At 43.0% G+C, this 19,008-nt stretch overlaps 1 protein-coding gene across 1 annotated transcript; it reads right to left on the bottom strand.

The window, feature by feature from the left end:
* Positions 1–432: 432 nt before the first annotated feature.
* Positions 433–2,264, bottom strand: TMT1B (thiol methyltransferase 1B). Its single transcript, XM_019742406.2, is given in 3 exon segments — positions 433–669; positions 1,768–1,910; positions 1,913–2,264. Coding segments are annotated over 3 exon segments (732 nt in total).
* Between the last annotated feature and the right edge of the window lie 16,744 nt (positions 2,265–19,008).

Here is a 19,008-nt window from a genome sequence, read left to right on the forward strand (position 1 = left end):
AACGCCCGATTCTCTCTGTATCCCCACTTCTCAGGACAAAAGTGGTAGTGCGAGGGAGGATTGGGAGGTCTGGCAGCAATGCATGTATCTGACTTTTGTGTGCACTCCGAAAGGGGGGAGGGACAGTACCATAGGAACAAGGGAAAGAGATGGGGAGCTGTCCCAGGGGTCGGTGGGCAACAATTGGGAGACCCAGTCCAGGAACTGGCAGTAAGGATATGACAGGACATAACTTTTTCCTCCCTGTGGTAAGGAAAGGAATAGAGCTTTTTCACTGTAGAAGGAAGTATCGAGGTTAGAGTTTACCCTGGCAGAGGTGGGGAAAGGAAGTGGTGCGGGAATGGCTTCTCTCGGCCTAGATACCTGTCAGTAGAAGACAGGCTTGGCTGGTAGGTGGGACTGTTCTGACTGGAGGCAGAACTTGGGGAAGGGTTATTTCATGGCCTTTCCCATGATGTGGGGTCCAGTAGGTAACCACTTGAAGGTAGGGGTTTGTTGCTCCATTTGCAGTTCAGAGAACTGGGCATTCTCAAGGTTTTTCTAGGTCTCTCTGGTGAGGCAGCAGCCATCTCCAATGTGTTTCCAGGTGGGCTCTAGAACCTGCTGCCACAGGAAGGCCCAGCTTCCACATGGCTCAGCCACGTGCTCCCAGAAAAAGAATACGCCTCCCTGCCAGAGGAGAGCGTTAGTGTCACTTGTCTGCTCGTTTCACAACCTTCCTCCCCTGTCCCCTCTGCCTGCTGATACAGCCTCCCACCCCCCTCGCAGTGAAGCGGGAGCTGCTGGTCTGAGGGTTTATGGAACAAACTGTGCTGCTTTTGACTTTTTCTGATCCCCTGGCTGCTCCCACCTTCCCACTCAAAGTGAGTGTGAAGAGCCTCGCCTGACTGAGTGGGGACGACTGGTGAGAGATCGTTGAAGGGTGACCAGAAGGACAGCATAGCCAAAGGCAGACAGATAGGGAGTTGGAGAAACAGGAGCAGAGATCCCATTGTAGATAGAGACATGCACCCTGAGCTCTGTCCCAAGATGCATACGTCTAACTGCTTCCTGGAGATCTCGGCCAACATCCCAGGGAAACCATGTACCTGACTCCTGACTAAAGCTGGGTTCCTCTCTCTTCACTGGAATCTCTGCGGGTGATCTCATGTACCCACAGAGCACACCAGCTACAAGCTGGTGACTTCCAAATCTGTATCTCTAGGCTACATCTTTTTCTGACTTCCAGATCTGGACTTCCAATGGCCTCTGTGGCTTCTCTGCCTGGCTGCCTCAGTGGCACCTCAGCCCTAACAAGCCCCAAACAGGTTTCCTCCATCTCAGCAAGTGGCACTTTCCTCTACCCTCTCTCACTCCCTCCACCAGTTGCTCAGGCCAGAATCCTGGAAACCATCTTAAACTCCTTTCTCTCTGCCTCCAGTTCAAAATCTTATGGATTCTGCTTCCCTTAATATCTCTATCTGGAACTCGCCTCTATTTTTTCCACTCTCTGCACACTTTGCTTAATCCCTCAGATTTCAATTTAAACCTCACTTGTTTGGGTGTCCTCCTTCTCCTCTCCCTTACTAGGTGGGTCTCCTGTGTGTTTCCATAGCACCCTATTCTGTCCCATTGAGGCCGTGGTCATAGTTCTTATTCACCAGCAGGTGGGTGGGTGGGTGTCTAATGTGCTAGGACACCAGCTTCTCCATCCTGAGTGCCCTGACACGGGGGTGGCCGGTGTTGCGTTTGCCTCCCCCAGGCCCACACCCTTCCCATTCTGCTCACCGGCCTCAGCACTCTCTGGACCTCCTGCAGGACCCTCCTGGGGCTCTGAATAGAGCACAGCACCAGGGTGCCAACCACCACATCCATGGAGCCATCAGCTAGTTGTTTCATGTCCTCTCCCGGAGCCACCACAAACCGTTCAACTGGAGATGCCTGTTTTCAGCCATGCTCTTGGTCAGGAACTTCTCAAAGTGGGGGTTTGGGTCCAGGCAGGTGCTCCTGCAGCCAGGAGGGTAGGACTGGAAGTTGGCACCAGTGCCACAGCCCAGATCCAGCAGCGCCGCCATCCTGGAGTCTCCCATAAGCCCCTCTATCTGGCCAAAGAGCACCCGTTTCTTGCTTTCCATCTTGCGGTTGCTCTTTGCAGTCAGCACGGCCATCAGGTAGGGGAAGTAATTTTTGCACAGGGGCTGCCAGCAGCCCAGTAGAGCCATCAGGTGCAGGGGCAGGGTCAGAAGCAGCACCAGCAGCTGTAGGAGTTGGGCCAGGGTGTCCATGGCAGACCAGCTCTGAGTGGTGTTTCTGTTGGGGCTCCGGCCTTTTCTCTCTGTCCAGCTGCTGCAGACATGGTCTTTCTTCCTCTATGATAGGACTTTGTTCCCTGTCTCCTACTTGGCTATTTCTTCTTTGCCAGGGTGGAGTGGGGGTAGGGAATCCCTGCAGAGAGCACAGGTCCCACAGCTCCACAGGCTCTTTCATATGGAATGAAGGAACAGGTGAAAGAACAGGTGGTGCTGGTATGTTCTGAGTTCTACAGTACTCTGCCTTGTTAAAGAGGGTAGCTTTTACTATCATCTCAGAGAGGAGTGGGAAGGGGGAAGGAAGAAGGAGGATCTATATCAGATTCCAGTGTCATGGGCCAAATGCTGAGGCAGAGCTGACTCATGGGCACATCCTGGCCCCACTCTGTTTCTGTCCTTAGATTCTGCAAATTGGAAATTCTGATTGGATTCCTGGCACTTCCCCAGGGCTTTGCCCCACATGGAAGCCAAACAGAGTATCTGGGGTAAGGCTGATTAGTCACAAGGATTGGTCAGAAGCTGGCCAAAAGAAGGGCATTTTCTCAACAGACTGGCATTTATTATCAAACCCAATTCTTGAAGGCCCCAGAAATAGAAGTAAAGAATGGAGAAAAAGGCAGAGTGGAGGAGTAAGGAGATCTGTGTCCAAGAGTTAGTTCTGCTATTACTTTGCTTTGCTTCTTTGGGTGTCTTTTTATTTTCTGGATTCCAATTTCTTATCTGTAAAATGGGGAGATGAGGAGATACTGGATGGGCCTCTCCAGCCTCTCTACACAGTTGCTAAGGTCTCCTCTTGCTCCCACATTTGTGTGATCTAAGAAGAATAGGGTAAGACAGGAAGCAGGCGATCCTAGGTGTCCTCACAGCCCAGGGCAGTACCTCTGAGGCTTCGGGACCAGGCCAGAGACTGACACGGCGGCAGGGAAGTCTCAGAGACCAGACTTGCGGGTCCCAGGCAACTTAGCAGAAAGTGCCCAGATGATTAAGTGGTGGCTTCTCTTTTGGCAGAAGCCTCTTTCAGAGTCTTAGGGGCAGCTGGTCACCGACAGTCTTGAAGGCTTCACACCAGCTGCACAGTAGCTAAAGGAAATTTTTTTTTTTTTTTAAAGATTTTGTTGGGTAAGGGGAACAGGACTTTATTGGGGAACAGTGTGTACTTCCAGGACTTTTTTTCCCAAGTCAAGGTGTTGTCCTTTCAGTCTTAGTTGTGGAGGGTGCCGTTCAGCTTCAAGTTGTTGTCCTTTTAGTCTTAGTTGTGGAGGGCGCAGCTCAGCTCCAGGTCCAGTTGCCGTTGCTAGTTGTGGGGGGCACTGCCCACCATCCCTTGCGGGAGATGAGGAGTTGAACTGGCAACCTTGTGGTTGACAGCCCACTGGCCCATGTGGGAATCGAACCAGCAGCCTTCGGAGTTAGGAGCATGGAGCTCCAAACGCCTGAACCATCGGGCCAGCCCCGCTAAAGGAAATTTTATTTAGAGAAAAAAAAATCGGCAACTTGGCGTTATACAAGAGGGAAATTACAATCGTCTAAATTCTTACATCATATGGTCATATCAATAGATGCAGAAAAAGTGTTTGATAAAATCCACCCTGGGAAGTTTTTTTTTTCTTCTCATTTTTAAATGAAAAGTTTTTTCATTGTTTTCATTAAACAGTTTTTTGGAAAAGGGAAAATATTCACATGGTACAAAATTTAAAAGGTACAAAAGGGACTACAGGGAAAGATTTGTCTTCCACCCCAGTCTCCTAACCACTCAGATCCCCTCTCGGGAGGCACTAGATATCACATCACCAGCTACTTGTGAATCCTTCTGGAGATGGAGATAATCTGTGAACGAGTAGATAACACGCACACCACACATCAAGATTCATGTGTATATATTTATACATACGAGGTGTGACAATTAAGTTCGCAAACTCATCCTAGAAAAGTGCTACATACTTTATTGCTGAATATCACTACGGTCACCTTCGAAGCACTTCCCTTGGAGAGCTATGCACTGATGCCAATGCCTAGTCCACCCTTCAAAGCAATTTTGGAACTCTTTTTCTGGAATGGCCATCAGAGCTGTTGTCGTATTACCCTTGATGTCCTGAATGTTAATCCAAATGTCTTCCTTTCAATATTTCCTTTATCTTTGGGTAAAGAAAGTAGTCATTAGGGGCCAGATCAGGTGAGTAGGGAGGGTGTTACAATAGTTATTTGTTTACTGGCTAAAACCTCCCCCACAAACAGTGCCGTGTGAGCTGGTGCATTGTTGTGAAGCAAGAGCCATGAATTGGCGAAAAGTTCAGGTCGTTTCATCTAACTTTTTCACGCAGTCTTTTCAGCACTTCCAAATAGTAAACTTGGTTAACTGTCTGTCCAGTTAGTACAAATTTATAATGAATAATCCCTCTGATGTCAAAAAAGGTTAGCAACCTTATTTTGACTCTTGATTTGGACTGATGGAACTTTTTTGGTCGTGGAGAATTGGCTGACTTCCATTGTACACTGATGCTTTGTTTCAGGGTCATATGAGTACACCCATGTTTCATCACCAGTGATAACACGGCCCAAAACATTGTCTTGCCCCTCCAAAAGGTCACGGCAAACTTTGACTCTCCTTTGCTTTTGTTCATAGGTGAGCTCTTTTTGGACCAGTTTTGCACACACCTTTCTCATGCCAAGATTTTCAGTTAAGATTTTCCTGTTTCTCTATCAATGTTTACTTGGTCTGCTGTGCTTCTCACAGTCAGCCAACGATTTTGATGCACAATTCGACAAATTTTTGCAATGTTTTCATCAGTTCTCTCATTACTGGCCGCCCTGAACTCTCTTCATCAGTGATGTATTCTCTCCCCTGAGAAAAACGTTTAATCCATTTGTACACTGCCATTTTCTTCATGGCGTTATCCCCATAAACTTGGACTAACATGTCCCTAATACCACTTCTGCTCTTGCCAAGTTTAACAGAAATTTAATGTTTGTTCGTTGCTCTAATTCAAGCGCAGACATTCTCGTGACGGCACACAAAACACGCAACAATAATGAACGCCACTCTGCAAGACACCGCCACACATCGACACGAACACAGCTGTGAGACACTGATATACCAAGGTTACGAAACCTTACCGAGCTGTTTGTACAGTGCTGCCCATGTAAGCGCATGGTGGCAAGTTTGCGAACTTAATTGTTAGACGTCTTATTCCCCTTTACATAAATGGTAGTATGTTGCACACACTCTTCTGCGCCTGGCCTTATTGGGTATAGCAGATACTGCCAAAGTTTTCCAAAGTGGTTGTATCAACTTACACATCCACCAGTAATACTTGGCATTTTGATCTTTCATTTATTCATTCATCTAATCATATTAATATTGACGCATAGATTTCTTATTTTATTCAACAGGGTTTAACCTAATACCCTATTTATTTACAGTTTTATTGAGGTATAATTATGTATAAGAATGTGTACAACTAGGTGAGTTTTGACATATGTATACACCTGTGAAACTGTCACCGCAATCAAGACAATGATCATGTCTATCGACCATGCAAGTTTCCTTGTGCCTTTGTGATTCATTCTTCCTTCTTCCATACCCATCCTCAGGTAACCATTAGTCAGCTCTCTGTCACTGTAGGTTATTTGCATTTTTCTAGAATTTTATATACATGGAATCCTACAGTATGTACTCTTTGTCTGGCTGATTTCACTCACATGATTATTTGCCAATTCACCCATGTTGCAGCATGTATCAATAGTTCCTTTTATTGCTGAATAGTATTCTATTGTACAGATGTACCACAGATTAGTTATCCATTCATCTATTGATGGACATTTGGGTTGTTTCCAGTTTTTGTCTATCACAGATAAAGTTTATGTACATGTCTTTGTGTAGACATAAGCTTTCATTTCCTGCAGGTAAGTACCTGGGTGTGGTATGGCTATTTATTTATTTAAAATGTGTAACTATTCTTTTATTTTGGCAGTGTCATTAAATTTTCTGTTCTTTTTTATTGTGTAAAATACATATAAAATAAAATATGCCAACTGAACCATGTTAAGTGTACAATTCAGTGGTAGTAAATACATTCACACTGTTGTGCAACTATCACCACCATCCATCCCCATAACTCTTTTCATGTCATAAAACTGAAACTTTATATCCATTAAACAGTAACTACCTGTTCTCCCCTCCCCCAGTCCTATTGGAACTACCATTACACTTTCTGTCTTTATGATTTTGACTACTCTAAGTACCTCATATAAGAGGAATCATACAGTATTTGTCTTCTTGTGATTGGCTTATTTCACTTAGCATAATGGCCTCAAGCTTATCCATGTTGTGTCATATTGAAGAATTTCTTCCTTTTTAATGCTGAATAATGTTTCGTTATATGTATATACTACATTTTGCTTATCCATTCACCTACCAATGGACACTAGGGTTGAATGTTTCATACCAAATCCTCTGTCCTCAAACGTTGTATAATCTCTCTTTTCTCTTCTACTCTTAGTCTCAATTGATGAATTTTCCTCATACTTTATGATAGCTGCTATCAGATGTAAACTTTTTAAAAAGATTTTTATTAAAATATATCTGACATATAATATTATATTAGTTTCAGGTGCATGCCATAGTTATTCAACATTTATAAACCTACAGAAGTGATCACCATAATTCCAGCGATGATCTGACATTGTACCATGCTATCACAATATTATTGACTATATTCTCCATGGTGTATATTACATCCCCATGACTTATTTGTTCATACCTGGAAATTTGAACTTCTTATTCCCCTTTCCCTCCTCCCTTTTTAAAATTTTCTATTACAGTTGACATTCAATATTATTTTATATTAATTTCAGGAGTACAGCATAGTAGCTAGGCATTTATATAATTTAAGAAGTGATCCCCCTGACTAGTCTAGTACCCACCTGGCACTATACGTAGTTATTACCATATTATTGACTATATTTCCTATGCTTTACTTTATATCTCTATGACTCTTTTGTAGCTACCAATTTGTACTTCTTAATACCTTCACCTTTTTCACTCTGTCCCCCAACCCCCCTTCCATCTATCACCCCAATAAATCCCATTGCCATCATACATAATTATCACTGTAATATTGACTATATTCCTTATGCTTTACCCCAGATCCCCATAACAAGTTTGTAATGACCAATCTGTACTTCTTTAAAAAATTTTTTTTATTAGTTTCAGGTGTACAAAGCAACGTAATAGTTAGACATTTAAACCCCTCATACAGTGATAACCCACCCCTAAGCTACCTCCCCTCTGACATCTTATATAGCTGTTACAATACCGTCGACCATCTTCCCTCTGTTGTACTCCACATCCCGTGACTACATGTACCTATATATTTAGTTACAGTTAACATTCAATATTATTCTACTTCAGCTCTTATTCTACTTCAGGTGTATAGCACAGTGGTCAGGCATCTACACAGTCTATGACATGATCCCCCTGATAAGTCCAGGGCCCATCAGGCTCCTTACATGATCTTTACAACATTGTTGATTATATGCCCCATACTGTATTAACTCTCAATTTGTATTTCTTAATCCCTTCCCTTTTCACCCATTCTTTTTTTTTTTTTTAAATTAAATTTATTGGGGTGACAATTGTTAGTAAAATTACATAGATTTCAGGTGTACAATTCTGTATTACATCATCTATAAATCCCATTGTGTGTTCATCACCCTTTTCACCCATTCTTAACCCTCCTCCCATCTTAAAGAAGTCTCTAAGATTCCTTGTAATACTGGTTTGGTGGTGATGAACTCCTTCAGCTTTTTCTTATTTGGGAAGCTCCTTATCTGTCCTTCAGTTCTAAATGACAGCCTTGCTGGGTAGAGCAAGCTTGGTTGTATGTCGTTGCTTTTCATCACTTGGAATATTGCCTGCAAAGTTTCTGTTGAGAAATCAGCTGACAGTCCTATGGGGGCTCCCTTGTAGGTAACAAATTGCTTTTCTCTTGCTGCCTTTAAGATTCTCTCTTTGTATTTAAACTTTGGCATTTTAATTATGATGTGTCTTGGTGTTGGCCTCTTTTGGTTTATCTTGTTTGGGACTCTCTGTGCTTCCTGGGCTTGTATGTTCATTTCCTTCACCAGGTTAGGGAAGTTTTCTGTCATTATTTCTTCAAATAGGTTTTCAATTCCTTGCTCTCTCTCTTCTCCTTCTGGTACCCCTATAATGTGAATATTGGTATGCTTGATATTGTCCTGGAGGCCCCTTCAACTCTCCTCAATTTTTTGGATTCTTTTTTCTTTTTGCTGTTCTGGTTGGATGTTTTTTGCTACCTTATCTTCTACATTGCTGATTAGATCCTCTGCTTCATCTAATCTACCGCTGATTCCCTGTAACACATTCTTCGTTTCCATTATTGTATCCTTTATTTTTGATTGGTTCTTTTTTATGGTTTCCATCTCCATTTTTATGGTTCCTATCTCTCTGTTGAAGTTCTCCCTGAGATCATTTGGAACTCTGCATCTGATAAATTGTTTATCGCCATTTTGCTTAGTTCTTTTTCTGGAGCTTTGTTCTGTTCTTTTATTTGGGACATGTTTCTTTGTCTCCCCATTTTGGCTGCCTCCCTGGGTTTGTTTCTATGTATTAGGTAAGGCTGCTATGTCTTCTGGTCTTAGTAGAGTGGCCTTATGTAGTAGGTGTACTGTGGGGTTCAGTGGTGCAGTCTTTCTGGTCACCTGAGCCACGTGCTCCAGGTATGTCCCTTGTGTGGGTGGTGTGTGTCTTCCTCTTGTAATTGAGCCTTGATTGATAATTGCACATCAGTGTGAGGGACTGACCCTTTGGTTCACTGGTTGTAAGGATTGGTCTTGACTACAGTGGAAGAGTTGTTGTGTAGGGGCTGATCCTACAGAGCAGGATCTGCTTCAGCAGGATTCTGGTGCCTGCTTAATTCGCCCCATGGGTGTGTCGTACTTGGAGGCAGCTGGGTGATGTTCCAGATCATTTTGAAACTGGCCACTGGGGGCACTAGGTCCAGGGCCACCTTGGAGGGAATTTACAGTACATCTACTTCAGCCGCATCTTCTGCCCCACCTGGGGCCACCCATGGGAGCTAGAAAGAAATCCACAGATGGCTGACACCTGTGCTGTGCTTGGAAGCGCCTTGAAGGCCAAGCCACGAACCAAGGTTGGCTGCTGCTAGTGCCAGCTAAGGGCTGCTCAGCCAGAGGTACAGGACATTCTCAAGCCAGATACTGCTTGTCTGGATTCCGCAAATCTTTGAGACCCTAGGAAAGTCTGCAGCTTGAGCCAAGGCCGGCAGTCTGCTCTAAAAAGTCACTGAAAGTAGCCTGGGTGTGCCTGAAAGTTGGGCGGGGTCGGGTCTCAAATTGCCAGGGCGTGGCTAACGGCAGAGATTCAAAAAGGGTGGCTGCCTATGTTTGTACGCAGGGAAGGGGAAGGTCTCAACATAGAAACATTGGCCTCCACCAGTTCCCCTGTCCAGGAGAAAGTCACCTCTTCAGCCTCCATCCCACGCCAGACAACGCAATTCCCTGCCATTTGACCTTGCCATCTTTCCAGCTGCTGCCCCAGTGCTGGAGCTCAGAGCCAGTAATTCCATTGGTGGGTAAGTCAGCTCCTAGTTCCCTTAAGAGGAGCACCTGTGAGTGCAGCCACACTCAGTCTTACTCAGTCACAGTCTTTGCTGGTTTTCACAATCAGAAATTATGGAGACTTCTCTCCCCGGAACTGGAAACTTGGGCTGGAATCTTTCACTCCTCTAGGGGGTGGGGAGGGGACCCCCATAGCCGAAATAGCCCTCCTGATCTTCTGCAAGTCCTTTGTTGAAAGGCTTCAGTTTAGCTTGATTTTAGGCGATTCTCAATAACGTTTTTTTGTAGATTATTTGTAATTTTGATGTGATTGTGAGAGAAGGTAAACACAGCATTTACCTAATGCACTATCTTGATTTTCTCTGTGCAATTTGTACTTCTTAATCTTTTCTCCTTTTCACCCATTCCCAACTCCTCTCCCATCTGGTAACTATCAAAATGTTCTCTGAATCTATGACTTTGTTTCTGTTTTGTTTGTTTATTTTGTTCTTTAGATTTCATATATAAGCAAAATCACATTGCATTTGTCTTTCACTGTCTGACATACTCCATTCAGCACAATACCCTTCAGGTCCATTCATGCCAATGCAGATGGCAAGAACCCATTCTCTTCCATGGCTGAGCAATATTCCATTGTATGTATGTACCACCTACTCTTTATCCATTCATCCATTGATGGACACCCAGGGTGCCTCCACATCTTGGCCATTATGAACAATACTGTAATGAACATATGGATACACACATCTTCTCAAAATAGTGTTTTGGGTTTCTTCGGATAATAACCCAGAAATGAGATTACTGGGTCCTTCTTTATCACTTGTTATAGCCTTTGTTTTTAAGTCTATTTTTTCTGGTATAAGTATTGATACCACAGCTTTTTGTTTTTTGTTTTTGTTTGTTTGTGTCCATTTTCATGAAATAACTTTTTCCCATCCCTTTACTTTCAGTCTGTGTGTGTCTTTTGATCTGAAATGAATCTCTTGTAGGCAGCATATGTAAGGGTCTTGTTTTCTTAATCCATTCAGCCACCCTATCTTTTAATTGGAGCATTTAATGCATTTACATTTAAAGTAATTAATGATATATATGTAGTTATTGCCATTTTATTATTCATATTTTTATTGTTATTTTTTATTTTATCTTGAAGTCACTCTAAGATTCCTTGTAACACTGGTTTGGTGATGAAGAAGTCCTTTAGCTTTTTCTTGTCTGGGAAGCTCTTTATCTGTCCTTCAATTCTAAATGATAGATTTGCTGTGTAATCTTATTTGTAGATCCTTGCTTTTTCATCACTTTGAATATTTTCTGCCAATCCCTTCTGGCTTGTAAAGTTTCTGTTGAGAAATCAGCTGACAGTCTTATGGGAGCTCCCTTGTAGGTAACTAAGTGCTTTTCTCTTGCTGCTTTTAAGATTCTCTCTTTGTTTTTAACTTTTGGCATTTTAATGATGATGTGTCGTGGTGTGGGCCTCTCTGGGTTCATCTTGTTTGGGACTCTCTGCACTTCCTGGGCTTGTATATCTAATTCCTTCACCAGGTTAGGGAAGTTTTCCTTCATTATTTCTTCAAATAGGTTTTCAATTACTTGCTCTCTCTTCTCCTTCTGGCATCCCTATGATGCAAATGTTGGTACTCCTGATATTGTCTCAGAGGCCCCTTAAACTGTCCTAGTTTTTGGATTCTTTTTCTTTTTGTTGTTCTGATTGGGTGTTTTCTGCTACCCTATCTTATAAATCACTGATTTGATTTTCTGCTTCATCTAATCTACTGTTGATTTCCTCTAATGTATTCTTCATTGTAGTTACTGTAATTTTTATTTCTGACTGCTTCTTTTTAATGTTTTTTATTTACATTTTTATGTTCCCTATCTCCTTGTTGAAGTTCTCCCTGAGATCACTGAGCATCCTTATAACCAGTGTTTGGAACTCTGTGTCTGGTAGATTTCTTGTCTCAGTTTTGTGTGGTTCTTTTCCTGGAGCTTTGTTCTGTTCTTTTATTTGGGACATGTTCCTCTGTCTCCCTATTTCAGCTGTCTCCCTGTGCTTGTTTCTATGTAGGTCTGCTATGCTACTCAGTCTTAGTACAGTGGCCTTATGTAGTAGGTGTCCTGTGGGACCTAGTGGTGTAGTCTGCTTGGTCACCAGAGCCAGGTGCTCCAGGTGTGTCCCTTGTGTGGGTTGTGTGTGCCCTCCTGTTGTACTTGAGACTTGGTTGCTGTTTGCATGTCAGTGTGAGGGATTGACCCTCAGGCTGATTGGTTGTGAGGACTGGTTGTGACTAGAGTGGAGGAGCTGTTGTGCAGGGGCTGACCCTCTGACCCTACAGAGCAGAGTTCACGCTAGCAGGGCTCTCGTGCCTGCCAAGTCTCCCTTTTAGGTGTATGGTCCTTAGAGGTGGCTGAGTGAAGCTCTGGCCCAGTCCAAACGTTGCCACTAGACCTGCCAGTCCTGGGGCCTCTTGTGGGGGGACCCACTGCAGGTCAAGTTCAGTCACAGTCTGTGCCCTGCCCGGGGCCACCTGGCATGAGCCACAAAGCAATCTAGAGATGGTCACCATCCCCACAGAGCTTGGAGGTGCCTTGAAAGGCCAAGCCATGAACCAAGGCTGGCTGTTGCTAGTACCAGTATTAGGGCCGCTCAGCCAGAGGTATGACACAAGTCAAAGCCAAATACTGCTTGTTTAGGTTTTGTGAATGTTTGAGAGATTTTAGGAAAGTCTGAAGCATGAGCCAAGGCAGGCTGTTTATTCAGAAAAGCCACTGGAAGCAGCTTAGGTGTGTCTAAAAGTTGGGTGGGGTGTGGTCTTAGGGAATCACTGGGGCAGGGCAGATGAAAGGTGATAGCCAGTTTGATGGAGACTCAGATATGGTGTGTCTATTGCATCTGCATGCAGGGACGGGGGGAGGGCTCAACACAAAAACAATGGCTTCCACTATCTTCTCCGTTCTGGAGAAAGCTGCCCCTCCAGCCTTCATCCTGAAACCAGACAACTCAGTTCCTGCCCATATGTCCCTAGTGCCCTTTGAGCTGCTGCCCCAGTGCTGGCGCTCAGAGCGAGTGAGTCCATCAGCGACTAAGTCCATGTGCAGTCTCTTTAAGAGGAGTGCCTGGGAGTGTAGCTGCCCTTCTTCTCACTCAGGCACAGTCTCTGCTGGTTTCCACAGCCAGGGAGACTTCTCTCCCTGGCACTGAAACCCTGGGCTGGGACTGGGCTGGGACCTCTCGCTCCTCAGATAGGACTTCCTTAGCCAAGCTATCTCTTCCGATTTTTAATGGTCAGACATGGGTGTGGGACCAGCCCATTTCACATCTGTGCCTCTCCTACCAGTCTCAAGGTGGCTTCTTTGATATGTCCTTAGTTGTAGTGCTTCAGTTCAGCTAGACTTCAGGAGATTCTCAATAAACGTTGTTCTGTGGTTCAGTTGTAATTGATGTCGTCCTGAGATGAGGTAAGCACAGCATTTACCAACTCCACCATCTTGACTGGAAATTCAGATATAAATTTCTTTATTTTCTATCACAGGACCTACAAATCATCTGCATTTTTCCCCATCTTTTCTCCCTTATTACAAAGGAGACTATGTTGTTACTCCTGCCAAGGGTTAGTCTCTCTGTTTATATCTATATTACTTCACTATCACTTTCTCAATTTCTCACATAACAGCTTTATTGAAATATAATTCATAATTCACAATTCACGTACCATAAATTCACCCATTTAAATTATGCAATTCAGTGGTGTTGTGCAGTCATCACCATAATCCATTTTAGAATATTTTCATCACCCCAGAAAGAAACTCTATGCTTTTTAGCAGTTGCTTTCTATTTCTTTTAACTCCCCCATCATCACCAATCTACTTTCTGTCTCTATGGATTTGCCCATTCTGGACATTTCATATAAATGGAATCATACTATTTGTGACATTGACTGGCTTCTTTCACTTAGCATGATATTTCCAAGGTTCACACATGTTGTAGCATGTATCATACTTCATCCTTTTTATGTCCAAGTAACATTCCATTGTATAGATATACTATATTTTGCTTATGCATTCATCAGTTTTTCATTTGGGTTTACCACTTTTGGGGAATTATGAACAATGCTGCTATGAATTCTAATATTAGTTTTATCCTCTCTCTCTCTCTTTCTCTTTCTCTCTCCCTCTATCTCTATTAAATGATTAATCTCTATCTCTCCCTGGGTCTTTCAACATACTAATATGCTCTAATATATGTCAGGTTAATAACAAACCAATCGTCTCATGACTTCATATCTCTCTTTATCTACCACCTGTTGGGGGAGGTCATTGAGAAGATGTGACTGCCGATTGATCTGCAAGCTGGATGGGGCAATTGCAGGCCCCTCCATCCCCCACCCCGTCCCTGGAATATACACTCTGCCTACCATTCCCACAGTGAGAGCTGTTCCAAGGACATAGCCATGAGAGAGTAAGATGTTGCTAAGACTAAGGGTCTCTACATAAACTTTTGAGGTTTGGCTGGCAGGTGCAGAAAAATACTTGTCTTGGATTTACTTCAAAACAATACTCAGGGGTGGAAGGGGAAAGTGGATGGGGCAGGGTTGACCATAGGTGGATAGCTGTTGGTGCTGGATGATGTATACATGGGGTGCATTACACTATTCTGTCAACTTTTGCGTATATTCAAAATTTTCTGTTGTACAAAGTTTAAAAAGGGAAAAAGAAGAGAGAGAAGGAGGAGGAAAAGAAGAGATGAGGGAGAGGGGGAAATGGAGAATGAGAAAGAGGAAGAGAAATAAAATACTGTATTTTGCCATGTATAATGTACAGTATTTTTGCCCAAATTTGTGAGGGAAAAATAAGGATGTGCCTTATACTTGGGTAGTACTAATTCCATATCTGTATAAATGTTTGTAATTCTTTTATTTATGCTGATGAGTTAAAAGTGTAACTCTAGAAATCAATAATCCTATCTGTATGCAAAATAATACCCTGGAATACGATAATCAGTTTTGTTGAACTTATAACAAACTTGCAATGATGAAGAGTTCTTGGCCTTCTATAATGTGTAAATATCATAAATTTGTTACCGGTACAGAAAATTTCTTGTACCTTGTATCTGTTCTTGTGTTTTGTAATTATTTGTTACATAAAATTTCTTGTACCATAATATGTTAAAAAATAAATGCTAAAACTCCTTTATAGTACAAAAAACAAGTACCCAAATGTAAACAAATAAAAATTTGAATTAAAAAAAAGTAAAATGAAAGATTTTTCCCCTGAAAGTTTGGGCCAAAAACGTAGGTGTGCATTATACATAGTGCATTATACATGGCAAAATACGGTAAGTCCTAGGTTTTTGCTTGAGTGATTGACCACCTGATGGTGCCATTCATTGAGATGATGAAGAGGAAGGGCACAGAGTGAAACTAGAGATTTGGGGAGTATCATAAATTCCATTTTAGACATGTTAAGTTTGACACATCCTCTCATTTTTCCACCCCCTCCAATTCATTACTCTAATAAAAACTGTTCTTATCAAGGCTGTCACTGACCTCCACATTGGCAGATCCAGTGGATAGTCCCTCTTCTTATCTTATTTGACCTCTTAACAGCTTCAGAAACAGTTGGCTACTACTTTCTCCTTGAAATATTGTCTCAGTTGGCTGTCCCAACATCACAGTCTTCTTGTTTCTGTACCACTCCCCTGACTATTCCTTCTCAGACTCCCTTATTAGGTCTTGCTCACCTACTCAACCTCTAGATTTTGTTTCTTTGGGTTTGGTCTTAGATCTCCTACTGTCTACATTCTCTTATTAAGTAATTTGATTCATTCTCATGGTTTTAAATACAAGGTATATGCTAATTATTCACATATTTATCTCTTCAATGCAAACTTTTCCTTTGAGTTTCATTCAGATTTGCATATCCAGTTGCTTACAGGACGTCTTCCTCAGCATGTCTCCTGGATCTTTCTAGTTTTGGCACCTTCAAATCCATTCTCCACCCAGTCACCAAATGTGATTTATATAAACCCCAAACATGATCATGCCACACCCTTATTTAAATTTCTGAATTGTTTCCTTGTCCAATATGGTAGACAAAGCCCTCTGTGATCAGCCCCTGATCAACACCTCAGCCTCTTCTCTGAGTCTTTTTCACTTGCTGACTGTGCTCTGGCAACCCAGAGCATGTGCAGTTCCCCTCCTACCCTGTCTTGCACTGGAGCCTCTGCCAGGCAGGTCCCCTACACCTCACTTGACTCACTCCCTCTCTTTGTTAGATTCAGCTCAGGCTCTTCTTTGCCCAGAATCATTTTCCTGATGACTCCTCAACTCTGATGAGGTTATAGGCCTCTTTCCCCTCACACTATATACAGATACTATTATTGTACCTACGTATTGTGCTGAAACTATCTCTTTACATATCTGTCTCCCTTAATGGCCTGTCGGCTTGTTCAACACAGGGACTATGTCATATATTTCTGTAACCTCCACACAGTAATAATCAATAACGTTTGCAAAATGAATGAAGGCTATAAAGAAACCAGATGCATGAGTAGTAAACAAAACACACCTATAGGAAACTATTAAGTGGAATTCAAGTCAGTATTGTATGTGATTAATGCCAAATATGCATGGGACAGATTCCAAATCTGTGGTCTGGAGCATACTGTGAGGGCATAAGTTCTCTTCTTCCCTTGGTTGAAATTAGGGCTGTTGTTACTGTGAATTATTTTTGTTTTGTTTTGCAAAACGACATTAATTAGTATTCTAGAATCTTGCTATTCAGAGTGTGTTCCCTGGACCAGCAATATTGGCTTCACCTGGCATTTGTTAGAAACACAGAATCTTGGGTCCTACGCCACACCTATTGAATCTGCGTCTGCATTTTTAACAAGATCCCCAGGTCATTCATATGTGCATCTACATTAAGAAACCACTTTATTGGCTGAAAAAGGGGATGGGGCTTGCGAGCTCAGGGTCTTTGGTTCTTTTCACTTATCCAGGAGGCAGTGCTCTGTGGAACGTGGCTGGCTGGACATTCCAGAGCTTGACTTCAGAATGAGGTGATGGCAAAGAATTCATTTAGCAGCTGTGCCCAGATGGGTACATCTAGACACTCAGCACCTCCCAGGCAGGGTCAAACAGGAGCTTTCTGGGGCCTGGGACTGGGCTTGGCTGAGTAGGTCCAAGTGGAGTCCAGCCAGGACCAGGCTAGGTGGGTCAGGAGGTGGACCTAGATGGAATTGGTAGGTGAGACCATCTGAGGCCTGGTCAGTGAGCATGGGTCAGCGCCGGAGGATCAGAGGAGATAATTCCTGGGGTTGGGGCAGGGACTGGGGCTGGGCCCTCAGCTTTAGGAATTGGGCGAGGCTCAGGGTTGGAGTAAGGGTCAGAATTTTTAGTATAAACATCGTTCTTGGTAATCCAAAGCAATATTTTTACATTTTGAAGGAGTGGCTGTGCTAAAATGCCCTGCTTTATACTGCAGTTGGCAGACTTTTGCCTTAGGTCGTAAGGATAACTCACAGGGAGCTTGGGGTGGAGTGGCAGAAGAGCATGTGCCTCCCAGCACCCCAATGTGCTCTTCTTGTTATCTATATTTGTTGTATGACTTCTGCATGCACCCTCTTTGTTCAAATGTGATGTTTTGGTATTTCATAGCAAAAATAATGGAGGCCATCAGATATGAATTAGAATGCTAACTATTAAGAAGTACTGAGACCTCCCCTTTTCTTTTGTCAGGAGAGAGAGTTGTGGATCAGAATTCAGAGTTTGCATCAGGCTTGAGAGGGGCTGAGTAACCTATTAGAGCTGATGCAGGCTCGGGGAGAAGTTAAGTGTTCCTTAGCACAGTCATGTTAAGGTTATCATTTTGCGAGAAATAGTGTCAAAATCTTACCGTTTGGGGCAGTATGTATTTTCTTACTATGAAACCAGATTTTATGACTTGGGAGAAAAATTAATCCTTGCTATGTTGAGGTGTGCTTGCTTTTTCCTAACGTGTGAGAAAACTGGCTCTAGTACACAAAATTCACTCCATTTATGAAATCAGAGACAGTTCCTCCACACTTTGGATCTGCTAAAACCCAGACAGAGGAAAACTTCTATTAGCATTTGGCTGAAATCTGAAGCTTGAACATTGGTTGAGAGAGAGGAAGGGTCCACAAGAAACCCTTTCTTCTTAAGACCTAGGTCAATAGGGCTCTTTTGCTTGTGTGACACAAGGGAATGAATTATTTAGATAAAACAGCACTTCTAGTCCACTTATTCTGGACTGTTCTGTAATAATTCTCCGGCCAGACAGGAAAGAAATGGTGCAGATCTCCAGTATAGCACTGGAAGTGATTTTTTTCTTTCCCCTGGGGAAGCCTGGAGAGTCAGGAGGCTATTGGCAGAGGCTGAGATATGGCCATGGATGGGGGAGGGTGTACTTCTCCCTACCTCCTTGGGCTTGCTAGGAGGAGCCACCACTCTGATCTCCTGAGCTGCAGGTGGTTCTCCTGGCAAGAGAGAACTTGACGTTGATGTAGCTGAATTCCCATTTCCTTTCTCCTATGGGGAGAAAATAACCCCCAGTAGGATAGAATGGAAGAGTCATTTTATATTATCACTTGGGAAACCAGGAGAACTGTATGGCCTGGGCCTTGTATTCATGAAGGGCCTCAAGTATAGACTTTGCTGTTATTACCAAATAAGATCACATTGTCTCCATATTTATTGATTGTATTAAAAGTTTTGGTTGGTTAAAACTAAACATCTAAAATGTACCAATATGTTAGTAAGTTGTTCTGGCATTTCTTCATTTTTTAAACATAACCACGCCTGGAAAGTGGAAGAGGCCTAGTCCTCGCTCAGCCTCTGAGTGGCCCTGCCGGCCACATGCAGGTTATAGATAGAATGTGCAATCAGTTATAACAACTGTAGAAAGTTACTCATGGTTCTGTATGTTCTAAAACAGTGTGAAAATTACATTTCTCCCTTTCAAGATAGGCACTAAAAACAAAAGTAAACCAGGAATGCCAGTGTTACGGACTAACTTACTGATTATCACAAAAACTGTGACCTCACTTTTCACCCAACTAACTCCAGTCCTGTCCAGCTGCTGAGGCACTGCTGCCTGGGCTGGCCCTGGT

The sequence above is a fragment of the Rhinolophus sinicus genome, linkage group LG02 (assembly GCF_036562045.2).
Source record: "Rhinolophus sinicus isolate RSC01 linkage group LG02, ASM3656204v1, whole genome shotgun sequence".
NCBI lineage: Eukaryota > Metazoa > Chordata > Mammalia > Chiroptera > Rhinolophidae > Rhinolophus > Rhinolophus sinicus.